The 11,972-nt window shown below is 46.6% G+C and overlaps 1 protein-coding gene across 1 annotated transcript; it reads right to left on the reverse strand.

Annotated features, from left to right (window-relative positions):
* Positions 1 to 3,865: 3,865 nt before the first annotated feature.
* On the reverse strand, positions 3,866 to 11,046 carry LOC130433850 (tripartite motif-containing protein 16-like). Its single transcript, XM_056763604.1, is given in 7 exon segments — positions 3,866 to 4,947; positions 4,949 to 5,106; positions 5,380 to 5,427; positions 5,539 to 5,686; positions 9,893 to 10,126; positions 10,217 to 10,306; positions 10,386 to 11,046. Coding segments are annotated over 7 exon segments (1,635 nt in total). The 5' UTR covers positions 10,968 to 11,046; the 3' UTR covers positions 3,866 to 4,572.
* Between the last annotated feature and the right edge of the window lie 926 nt (positions 11,047 to 11,972).

The raw sequence follows: 11,972 nt of genomic DNA on the forward strand, positions 1-11,972 counted from the left end.
ACTAATTGGCCCTCTATCAGTGATTGGCCCCTTACTGTCTGATCGTACAAGTTCTTCCTATGTTCCGCCGCTGCTTCAAGACGACCTTTTACCCTTCCATAGGTTACTCTAAGCCCTTCCTGATGCTCAGCCACCCAATCTTCCACACTACCCCCGACTGGATCCTCCACTCCTGCCAGCAGAAAATCCACCGGCAACCGTGGAGTTTGTCCGAACATCAGAAAATGCGGAGACTCACCGGTGGTATGATGGCACGTGGTGTTATACGTGAAAACCACGTGTGCCAAATGCCGAGTCCAGGAACGTTTCTGTTCGGATGGAAGGGAACGAAGAAGATCGTGCAGTGTTCGATTAAACCTTTCACACTGTCCGTTACCCTGGGGATGGTATGGAGTCGTGTGACATTTCTGAATCCCATACAGATGACACAATTGGGCAATCACTGCACTCTCAAAGTTCCGACCCTGATCAGAATGAAGTCTAGCTGGCACACCCAACTTATAAAACCATTCCTGTACAAGAACATTGGCTACAGTGGTTGCCCTCTGGTCCCTAGTTGGCACAGCCAATGTGTATTTGGAGAATACGTCTGTTATAATTAAGACATTTTCCCGTCCATCACTAGATGGTTCTAATAAGGTGAAATCAACAGCCAATATTTGGTTGGGCTTGGATGCTAACAAGTGGCCCATGGGAGCACAAGCCACTGGATAACTGGACTTTGAAATTGTACACTGCTGGCAGTTCTGACAATGCTCTCGAACATAGGCACTCATACTTGGCCAATACCATCTCCTCCGAATTAACTCATAGGTCCGTTCCCTGCCTTGTTGGCCATGCCCATCGTGTAACTGCGCAAACACCTCATTCCATAAAACCTCGGGTAATACCAATTGATCTACCTCCTCTCCACCATCAGGAAGTTGGAGGTGGCGGTACAGCAATCCCTCCTTGACAAACAATCGGCCCCATTGTCGCAAGAGCTCCAACCCAGACTTAGACATTGACTGTCGCTCCACCTTCGACGGATACTTACTTCTGGAAAAAAATGCAAGAAATACCCTCAATGTTGGATCATCCCACTGCATCTGCCGGAGCTCTTCCTTAGAATGAGATGGGTAGGCGACAATAGCATGCTGCTCTGCGCCTACCAACTCACCTTCCTCCTCTTGGCAGATGTCAACTGTGCAGAGTGTCTTGGGCAATGGTGTACCAATGGACTGTGACGGAATGCAAGCGGAATACTGCCTTGACAATGAGTCTGCATTACCATTAACCCGACCAGGGCGATACTTGATTTCAAAATCAAAAATTGCCAACTGAGACACCCAACGCTGCTCAGTTGCACCCAGCTTGGCTGAATTCAGGTAGCTCAGTGGGTTGTTATCTGTATAAACAGTACACTGATGGCCCAGAAGGTAATCCCTAAACTTTTCTGCCATCGCCCATTTAAGGGCAAGAAATTTCAACTTCATGGAACTGTAATTCTCCATATTCTTCTCCGTAGGTCTAAGCCCTCGACTGGCATAGGCGAATGGCCGTAACCTCCCATCTTGCTCCTGACTAAGCGCCGCCCCTAGTCCCAAATGGCTAGAATCAATATCAAGAACAAAGGGCTTGGCAAAATCAGCATAGGCCAACACAGGAGCGGTCACCAATTTCTCCTTAAGAGACTGGAACCCTTGCTCACACTCTGGGGTCCAACAGCTCTCTATGGGTCTGCCTGAGCCCCGTTTTTTCTTTGTGCCGACCAACTCTGCTACCAGGCGATGCAGAGGGGCAGCCAGCTTGGCAAACCCCGCTACGAAGCGCCGATAGTAACTTACAAAGCCCAAAAATGATCGTAACTCTGCAACGTTAAGAGGTCGCCTCCATTCTGCCACCGTACTAATCTTACCGGGATCAGTGGAAACTCCTCTTCTTGACACAACATGCCCCAAGTAGTGAACCTCCTGACAGAAAAAACAGCATTTCTCCAGTTTGGCCTTTAAGCCCTCTTGCTGTAAGCGGCTAAAAACCAACTCCAATCGCACAAGATGTTGAGCTACGTTGGTCGAGAAGACAATGATATCATCCAAGTACAGCAATAAAGTTTGGAATCGTTGATCCCCAAACATGCGCTCCATCAACCGCTGGAATGTACTTGGGGCATTGCACAACCCAAAGGGCATCCGATTAAATTCGAATAGCCCAAAGGGTGTGCAAAAAGCGGTCTTACCCTTGTCTTGCTCTGCCACTGGAACCTGGTTATAACCACTTACCAGATCAACAGTTGAAAACCACACATTCCAATAGTGGAATCTCATGTGTAATCAGGTTGGTACACCCTAAATCAGAATCATCTGTTGAAAAAACAGATCTATATTTCCCCAACAGACCCTTCACCTGACTCTGCTCCTCTGCAGAGAGGTGCGAGAGGTCCATTTGCTGGATCACCTCTTCGACCCCATCAACACTTCCAACTTGCGAGGAAACTACAACTTGTTGGTCATTGGCAGCACCTGGACGAGTAGCAATAATCTCTCCTGGCCAGCTCATGGGCTGGACCTGGCACAATGTTCCCACCACTTGCCGTGGTTGCAGAACGACATCAAGTTCACCTATGTTAACCATAGGGACTTTAGTGATACCACCTCTTACCGGAACCAGGGCTACAGACGCCAACAAACCGGATGGAAGTGGATTCCCACTATCCAAAGGCTCGTAGAGAGCCATAGACAAGAACCCGCACTGCACAGCACAAGTAACTTGGACAAATACCTAATAATAATAATAATAATAATAATAATAATAATACAATAAAGCAGCGTAACAAAACGAAATTTCAATTTCACTCTGTTACACACACATTTAAACCAAATACACAAACAATGAATAGGCTCAAATCAAATGAAAATACGCCAGCGACTTGAGCGAGCCCCGATGGCACCAGAGTCAACGGCCACGGGTTTAGAGCGTATCCAACGTGAGCGTTGTATAGGCGTCGTATCCAACGTGTGCGTTGTATATGGAACGCCAGGAGGGTCAAAAACGTGCGTATTTTAACGCCTTATTTAACGCCTTACGCAAACAACGCGTACTGTACGCGCAAACAACGCGTACTGTACGCGCAAACAACGCGTACTCTACGCGCAAACAACGCGTACTCTACGCGCAAACAACGCGTACTCTACGCGCAAACAACGCGTACTCTACGCGCAAACAACGCGTACTCTACGCGCAAACAACGCGTACTCTACGCGCAAACAACGCGTACTCTACGCGCAAACAACGCGTACTCTACGCGCAAACAACGCGTACTCTACGCGCAAACAACGCGTACTCTACGCGCAAACAACGCGTACTCTACGCGCAAACAACGCGTACTCTACGCGCAAACAACGCGTACTCTACGCGCAAACAACGCGTACTCTACGCGCAAACAACGCGTACTCTACGCACTAAAAAACGCGTACTCTACGCGCAAACAACGCGTACTCTACGCGCAAACAACGCGTACTCTACGCGCAAACAACGCGTACTCTACGCGCAAACAGCGCGTACTCTACGCGCAAACAACGCGTACTCTACGCGCAAACAGCGCGTACTCTACGCGCAAACAGCGCGTACTCTACGCGCAAACAGCGCGTACTCTACGCGCAAACAGCGCGTACTCTACGCGCAAACAGCGCGTACTCTACGCGCAAACAGCGCGTACTCTACGCGCAAACAGCGCGTACTCTACGCGCAAACAGCGCGTACTCTACGCGCAAACAGCGCGTACTCTACGCGCAAACAGCGCGTACTCTACGCGCAAACAGCGCGTACTCTACGCGTTGTTAAGGCGTTAAAATACGCACGTTTTTGTCCCTCCTGGCGTTCCATACTTATCAAACGTCATTGGTCACGACTTTTTGACACGGCAAAGTGCGCGACGATCGACACGACTGATTGCTTTGTTTGCAATGCAGATGCACAAATCACACCTCATACAAAAGGAGCGCCATATCCATGCAATCACGAGCGTTCAATGCAACAAGAGAATCCCGCGTCCCAAACAGGAAACGATATTTTAACCACAGCAAAACAGCAGCTAGCAACTTCTGAAAAACAAATAACATTTTCGTTTGCTCCCTCCCCACTCCTCTCAGATTTATAGTCACACAAACCGGGTAAGGGAAACATAATATTACCTTTCACGTGCAAGACACTCACTCACACATGCTCACTAGCAATGTCTGGACGCACCCGACTAATCTAAAATTACATCAAGCAAGCACATTAATCAAACTTGTGAATTAAGTTAAATTCCTACGAACACCCATATTCTAGATTTATATTTCCCTCCCGTCTATGATCCACCAGTTTAACAGAGCCTACCTTTCTCGAGGAGTGAAGGAGATTCAACAGCAACACAAACAGGTCACATCGATGCAATGTCATGACGCACTTAACTCACCTGAATCTATATAGGTACGTAATTACCTGACGTACCCACCCACTTAATGTCCCGCTATTTTTAAAGGGGCCACGCAGACTACTCTTAAAAAAAAGGCCATCCCACTACATATAGAAAGTTAATATTCTAACACATTACATTGTTAGGTTACACAGTTTCAGTTTACTCAAATAAACACCAAATCCAGGATAGAGAGGTTTAGTGAATGTGGTGCTGATGCTGTGGATGAGGGTCATTGTGTCAGAGACGCTGTAGAAGGACAGAATTCCTGCTCTCTCATCCACATACACTCCTATTCTATTAGATCTGATCTTTACAGAGAAATCAGTCTCTATGTTATTGTGTCTGAATGAGTAACTGGAGTCACGACAGATCAAACTCCAGGAATGATCATTACATCCAAACACACACTCATGACCCCGTCCCTTCCTCATGATGCTCTTATATGACACTGATATAAACACACAAACACCACTCCACTCAATCTCCCAGTAAGAGCGTCCACACACACACACTCTCTCTACACAACACCTGATACACATCATCAAATCTGTCTGGATGATCAGGATACTGACGCTGTGTTTTAGTGTTTGTAATCTCTCTGTTGTTCTCAGACAGATGGAGGTGTTTATTCACTGTGTTTAGATCCAGAGTCAACTGAAGAGAATCTGAGGAAGAAAACGATACAGAATGATGAATTTAAAGATGAAAATAAACATCTGTTCAATGTGTTTTATCTGAACACTTTCTAACTATTCAGAGTCACTATTCAGTTCATCTTTAAGCACGAGCTACAAGTTTGTTTTAGATGTCAGGAGTCCCAGAGGATTATTATTGATTTATATTTATTAGAAACACAGATGATGTTTTCTTTAATTGTTCAGATCATCCTTTAGAGGAGATATTTCATCAATCTCAGTGTGTGTTATTGTGTACTTTACATTGAAGGAAGTCGTCTCTGATCCTGGGGACAGTGTTGGTGTGTGTATCTGTAGAATTCAGCAGATAGAAACAGTGTCAATCTCATGATATTCATTCTCTGGAATGTATTTCTAATATGACGTCAGATTTGATGAGATGATGAATGTCCAGTGTTTTACCGGAGATCTTTCTCATGTGCTGTGTGCAGAAATCCTGCAGTTTGTCTCTCAGCTGACGGACAGATTCTCTCACAGCATCAAAAGAAAAGAGGAAAGTCCCACTGATGTCGTCTGGAGATTCAGGAGGTGCAGAGAGAGACTGAAAACTCTACAACATCAAATAAACACACAAACACCATCATGACTTCACACTTCAGAACGTCTTGGTTACGTATGTAACCTCAGTTCCCTAATGGAGGAAACGAGACGTTGTGTCGAGAACGACAGATGGGGTTCGCCCTTGAGACCAAACAACTCTGACTACTATAGAAAAGGCCAATGAAATTTGGCGAATGAAATTTGCATGCCAGTCTCTGCCCCCATATGTCCGGTATAAAAGTAAGCCGGCGTGCAGCATTGACGTTGTGTCGAGAACGACAGATGGGGTTACCTATGGAAAACGCCACAACGCTGTATCGAGTCAAAATCTCTAGCGAAGCGACGGTAACAGGCCTGGCCTTTCGCGAAACTGTAACCTTCCTGTGTGGTGGTCGGGGGGTTCCCAGAGCTTTCTTGGAGAAAGATGGGTACAGCCCTGACCGGTAACCTTTCACAGACGGGGCCTTAGCTCTCTACTGGAGAGAGGCCGTCCGGCTCGGGTTTACACCGGCTGAGCGCAATTCTTAATCAGAGAAGCGCTGCAGAGGCCACCTCCTACCCGCGGGGAGGAATATGGTGGATATAAGTATGGTCTCGTCCAGTGACGTGCACCGGAATTTTGAGGGGCAGTTGCTCTGATCTGAAAAAAGGGCACCCCCCCCCCCAAAAAAACTGAAAATAAACTCCCGGGCTATATGAAGGACTGAGAAAAACTCTGATTAATCAATCAATTCGCCTACACAGTGTCATGTCATCTTTATCACAGTGCAAAGTCTATGTCTCACCTGCTGGTTGGCTTTTTCAAAGAAGAAAGTCGAAATGTTACGAGAATAAACTCGTCGTAAAACGTATTTTGTTTATGTGAATGTTGTATTTTAAGAGTTTAAATTGTGTTTAAGCACGTCTTCTGAACCAGTGAGTTAGTTCGGAAGGCCTTACAAACAACAGCAGTCATTTTTAAAACCTCTTTAGTTCACATTTGTAATTTTTTTATAAATCCTTAAGGATTGTGGCTTTAATAAGCTTGATGCAACCAGATCTCGTAACATTTCGACTTTATTCTCGAAACATTTCTACTTTATTCTCGTAACATTTTGATTATTTTTTTTACGTGGTACTAAAACGCTGTCGTATAGATGTGCTGCTCTTTGCTGCCTCCCTGTATTTTCTCTCCCTCTCCTGAATCCGCCTCTTTTCAGTGGGCATCTTGGCTTCAAACAATACCCAAAATAGTGATAGTTTAGGCATTTAACCTTTTGGGATAAAATAATTAATGTGATGCATTACTTCCATCATTCATTCTTCTTGCTAAAACGAAATGTGAGAAACTTACTATCAGCAAAAAAATAGTATATCTGTCTTATTATTTAGGCTAAACGTGGCAAACTCAGCGTGGATTTATGAAGATTTTATTTCATTTCACAAAACTTGATGATGATGATCGTTAGTTTGTTATACATCACAAACTTACCTTTTCTGACAACGTTGAGTCGTCTCACCCGACAACCGCGACACTCTCCTTCTAGGACCGCTCATGCAGGCTCAGCTCAGGTGCCGGTCGCGTGCAGCGCTGCAGCCATGTAAACAGAGTTTGCCCTTCCCCTACTGACTGTCATTGTCGGTGACCGAATATTGTGAAATTACGTGAAATTCTGCATCCATTGTACGATTTATTTTTTTATTTTTTTCCACCTCGGAAGGGCAACGCGAGAAGGGCATATGGGTAGTTGCCCGGGCAACCTGAGCAACCCCCCTGTGCACGTCCCTGGTCTCGTCCTTAGAGGAGAACGCATGGAACGTGCGGACTGGGTAGTTAACGGCGAGGCCCACCTGGGGAAGCGTCTGGGTTACCATGTGTGTGAACCGTTGCCATGAGGATATATCAGACGGAACAGCCCACAGGGGGGGGTGGTACTGCGTCTGATAGCACCAGGCCGGTTAGAACTATCTGTGATAGTTCATATGGTATCCCGGCCTAAGGGGGAAGTCTGCTCTGCCCAGCCAACCCCAGGGGGGTGCTTGCTTACTGATGTATGGATTGCCTGTTCTTAACCAGTCTCTGGGTAAGAAGGAAGGTTGGTGAGGTACCAGTTTCTTAACCATGTGTTTGGGTAAGAAGAAAAGGGTAGATAGCACACTGACCCAACCTCTTGGAGGGTGGGAAGGTGCTTTCCCAGGCATAGGCCCCACCTGGATGCCAGTCCTGACGAAGGACGTGGGCTGACACCGGGTTATATGCGAAGGTTGTTAACCCTTGCGAAGGTGTTTGGGCGTAGCCCAACCCGCAGCTCTACAGATGTCTGCAAGAGAGGCGCTTCTAGCCAGTGCCCAGGAGGCTATACCCCGTGTGGAGAGAGCCTTCAGTGGGCAAGGGAGATTCTGAGATCGGAATGCCGTCGTAACAGCATCCACGACCCAGTGCGCCAGCCTCTGCTTGGAGACAGCCTTCCCCTTCTGCTGTCCTCCAATACAGACAAGGAGCTGGTCAGAGCTACTGAAGCTCTGCGTGCAGTCCAGGACACAACACGGATGGGGTTGGGTCTTCCTCTCCGATGGGGAGCGCCTGCAAGTTCACCACTTGGTCCCGAAAGGGAGTAGTGGGAACTTTGGGCACGTATCCGGTCTCAGGATAACATGAGAGTTTCCAGGGCCGAATTTAAGGCAATCCGGGGACACAGAGAATGCTCGGAGATCCCCTACCCTCTTGAGCGCCAACAGGGGGGCCGTCTTACTCAGGTGAGGAAGATCGGAACCTCTGAAGGGCTCTTGGACCCACCTAAGGGTCCAAGAGGGTATGGAGCGGAGATGAGGCGGATTCCGCCCTCTTGGGCTCCTTGGGAACCTGGTGACCAGGTCATGTTGCCCTAGAAACTTTCCATCAACTGAGTCGTGATGAGTGGCGATAGCGACTACATACACTTTGAGTTTGGAGGGGAGATGTTAGTCTCCAGTCTGGTAAGAAGGACAACACAATCCTGATTGAGCACCTCAGTGGGTCTTTCTCACTTAGAGAGACACCAGGACGAGAAGAGGCACCGTCTAGAGGCGTGTAACCGCCTAGTAGATGGGGCCCTAGCCTGGCTGATGGTCTCTGCCGTAGAGGGAGAGTAGCCATCTCAGGATCTTCTCGTCCCGTCTAGAGACCAGACATGGGTGTTCCAGAGGTCTGATCGGGGATGCCAGAAAGTGTCCTTCCCCTGAGAATGCAGGTCCTCTGTCAGGGGAATGGTTCAGGGGAAGTCGCGGTCCAGAGCATCAACTATAAAGCCAAGTGTGGTTAAACCAGTGCGATGTAACCAATAACACCTGGTGCTCCTCTTCCCTGACCTTGCACAAGAAGGCTCCTGGGGGGGGGAGGTGTGCTTCTGCCCGTCAGCTGAGCGCCAGGGCATCCGTGCCGAGGGGGGCCTTGGTCAGGGAGTTCCAAAGCAGACAATGGGTGCTGTCGCGGGAGGCAAAGAGGTCTATCTGTGCCTGTCCGAACAGGGGTGGAGTTGCCATTCTCCGTAAGGCGTATACTGACGAGAGAGCGAGTCGGCTGTCTGGTTCAGTTTGCCTGGGATGTGTGTGGCCCGCAGGGAGCGGATCACCTGCTAACTCCACAGGAGGAGGCGTCGGGCAAGTTGTGCTTGCTGCCGTGATGTCCCGGAGGACCAACACGTGCTGGCCCTGCACTAGAGGCCGGAGCCTTCTCAGCGCAAGCCGCACAGCCCACAACTCTAGGCAATTGATATGCCAGTGCAGACGGGGGCCCGTCCAGCGCCCCGCTACTGCGTGCCCGTTGCAAACTGCAGCCCACCCCTGCAGCGAGGCTTCCGTCGTCACCACGACGTGCCTCGTAACCTGCCCAAGGGGAACCCCGCTCGGAGGAATGTCATGGAAGACCAAGGGTTTATGATTAAATCTAGTATTTAAAGGGCTAAAAATTATTCAATGTTCAGACACAACAATCTGCAGAAGGTCTCAATAATGATGGATATTTCTCAGTTTTTATTAACCAAACATAGACAAATCTAATGAAACATGTGAATAGTTAATAACATTTAAAATATATAATGTATGTCAGACATTATTTTTGAAGAACTTAATTATTTAAAATTACTCTGTAAGATGATTCATATTATTGAAGTTTTGTAATAAATCAGCACATTACTGCATTTTACATGATTAAAGTAAAAGAATAAAAACAGCATTTGACAAAATGTCCTTCTGTTACCTGCAGCAAATGGATGTGATGTTGTGTGTGTAAAAGCTTCTCCAGCTCAGCGTCTCTCCTCCTCAGATCATCAATCTCCTGCTTCAGTCGCTCCAAGAGTCCTTCAGCTGGACTCACTGCAGCCGTCTCCTGATCTCTGATCAGCTGTGTCACCTCAGAGCGTCTTCTCTCAATTGATGAGATCAGTTCAGTAAACATCATCTCACAGTCCTCCACTGCTGTCTGTGCACACCGCTGTTACACACACACACACACACACACATTACTGTGAGACACACTGAGACTTCACTGAGACTCTTCTGAGATCTTCTGCTCCAAACTCACCTTGTGAGACTCCACAGCATCTTTGATCTTCTGAAGGTCTTTCTGTTTCTTCTGGATCTGCTGCTGAACTTTATTCTTTGTTTCTCCAAACTATTAAATCATCATATATCTCAGTAAACTTCTATGATAAGACAATGAAAAAACATTTATTTCAAAATAAAATAAGCACCTGTTTCTCCGTCCATGCTGCAGCTGCTGATACAATGTCGTGATTTCTGTGTTCATCTATACACAGAATACATATAAGCTTCTGATCCGTGCGACAGTAAATCTCCAGAATCTTGTCATGTTGAGGGCAGATCATGTCATGAAGTGGTGCAGTGGCGTCTATCAGGTTGTGTCTTTGACCTCTGAAGAGATTCTCGTGTTGCTCAACATGAGTTTGACAGTAAGAGTTGAGACACAGCAGACAGGATTTGATGGCTTTGTGTTTTCTTCCAGTACAGACGTCACACTCCACATCTCCAGCTCCAGAGGAACACTGATCAGAAACAGCACATTTGACTTTAGTCTTCTTCAGTTTCTCCATCATCTCAGCAAACATCACATTCTTTCCTAAAACAGGTCTTGGACTGAAGGTTTGTCTGCACTGAGGGCAGCTGTAGATTCTCGTCTGATCTTCTTGATTCCAGCAGTCTGTGATACATCTCATACAGTAAGTGTGTCCACAGGGAACAGTCACTGGATCCTTCAGTAGATCCAGACACACTGAACACATGAAGTGATCCTCTGAAATACTCGCTTCTGCCATTTCACCGTATGAACACACACAGATAGAAACACCAAACACTCCACAGATCGATGAGAGTTCAGTTTCTGATTCTCTGAACTGAAAGACTTCCTGCTTCAGATTATGAAACACATGAAACAGGTTTGACAAGTGATATAATAAACACGTCCACTAGAAGACAGCAAAGTGCTTTATTTAAGGAAAGTCTCCTGCATGATGACAATATTTGAAACGGCTCTGAGCAGATATTTCAGTCATACAAAACCAAACCAAATAATCTAATGGTGAAGATTTATCTCTTTCATTATACAGTAAATAATACATGTATGAAATGAACAAGAGGGTTTGTATGAGGGTTTAGTGATAGAAAATAGTTTTAAACAGAAGTCAATGTTGAAGAATGAAATGAACATTTGATAATATGAAACATGGCCATTATAAGTCAGTAATGACACATGAGAGTTTGTGATGATTTTGTGTATTATTTGTGCGTCAGGCGTTTTCAGACACATGTCACATGATTGAAACAGACGAGCTGTTTGAAACCTTCATCAACTGATCAAATAAATCCTGCCAGTGACTGAAAGAGTCTCGCTGAAGCTGTGAGGTAACTGTGGCAAGGGGGGCGTGGTTTAGTGACGTCTGTATCGGCCAGGAGAGACACGGGAAAGACGGTAAGCAAATGAGCCGATTGCAGATTAAGATCACCTGCATCTCGTTACAGTGATTGGTGAGGAGACAGCATAAAAAGCTCACACTCCTGTGGATCAGGAAGAGAGAACTGGGAGACGTGGACGAGTCCTGTGGACCAAAGAGGAGAATTATTATCTGGAAAGTCAAGTCGTGTGGACTGTCTATCACCTGATGTGTGAAGCGCCATTGCGCCATTTTGTTTTTGTTTTTGAGAATAAAAAGAATCTCACGTCTCCCAAAGAACGCCGACCCCGTGTCCTTCCTTTGATATATATATATATGTTGAACCTTGTTACACTGGTGCCGAAACCCGGGAAAAGGAAGGACCAGAGC

Source organism: Triplophysa dalaica, chromosome 13, assembly GCF_015846415.1.
Source record: "Triplophysa dalaica isolate WHDGS20190420 chromosome 13, ASM1584641v1, whole genome shotgun sequence".
Classification (NCBI taxonomy): domain Eukaryota; kingdom Metazoa; phylum Chordata; class Actinopteri; order Cypriniformes; family Nemacheilidae; genus Triplophysa; species Triplophysa dalaica.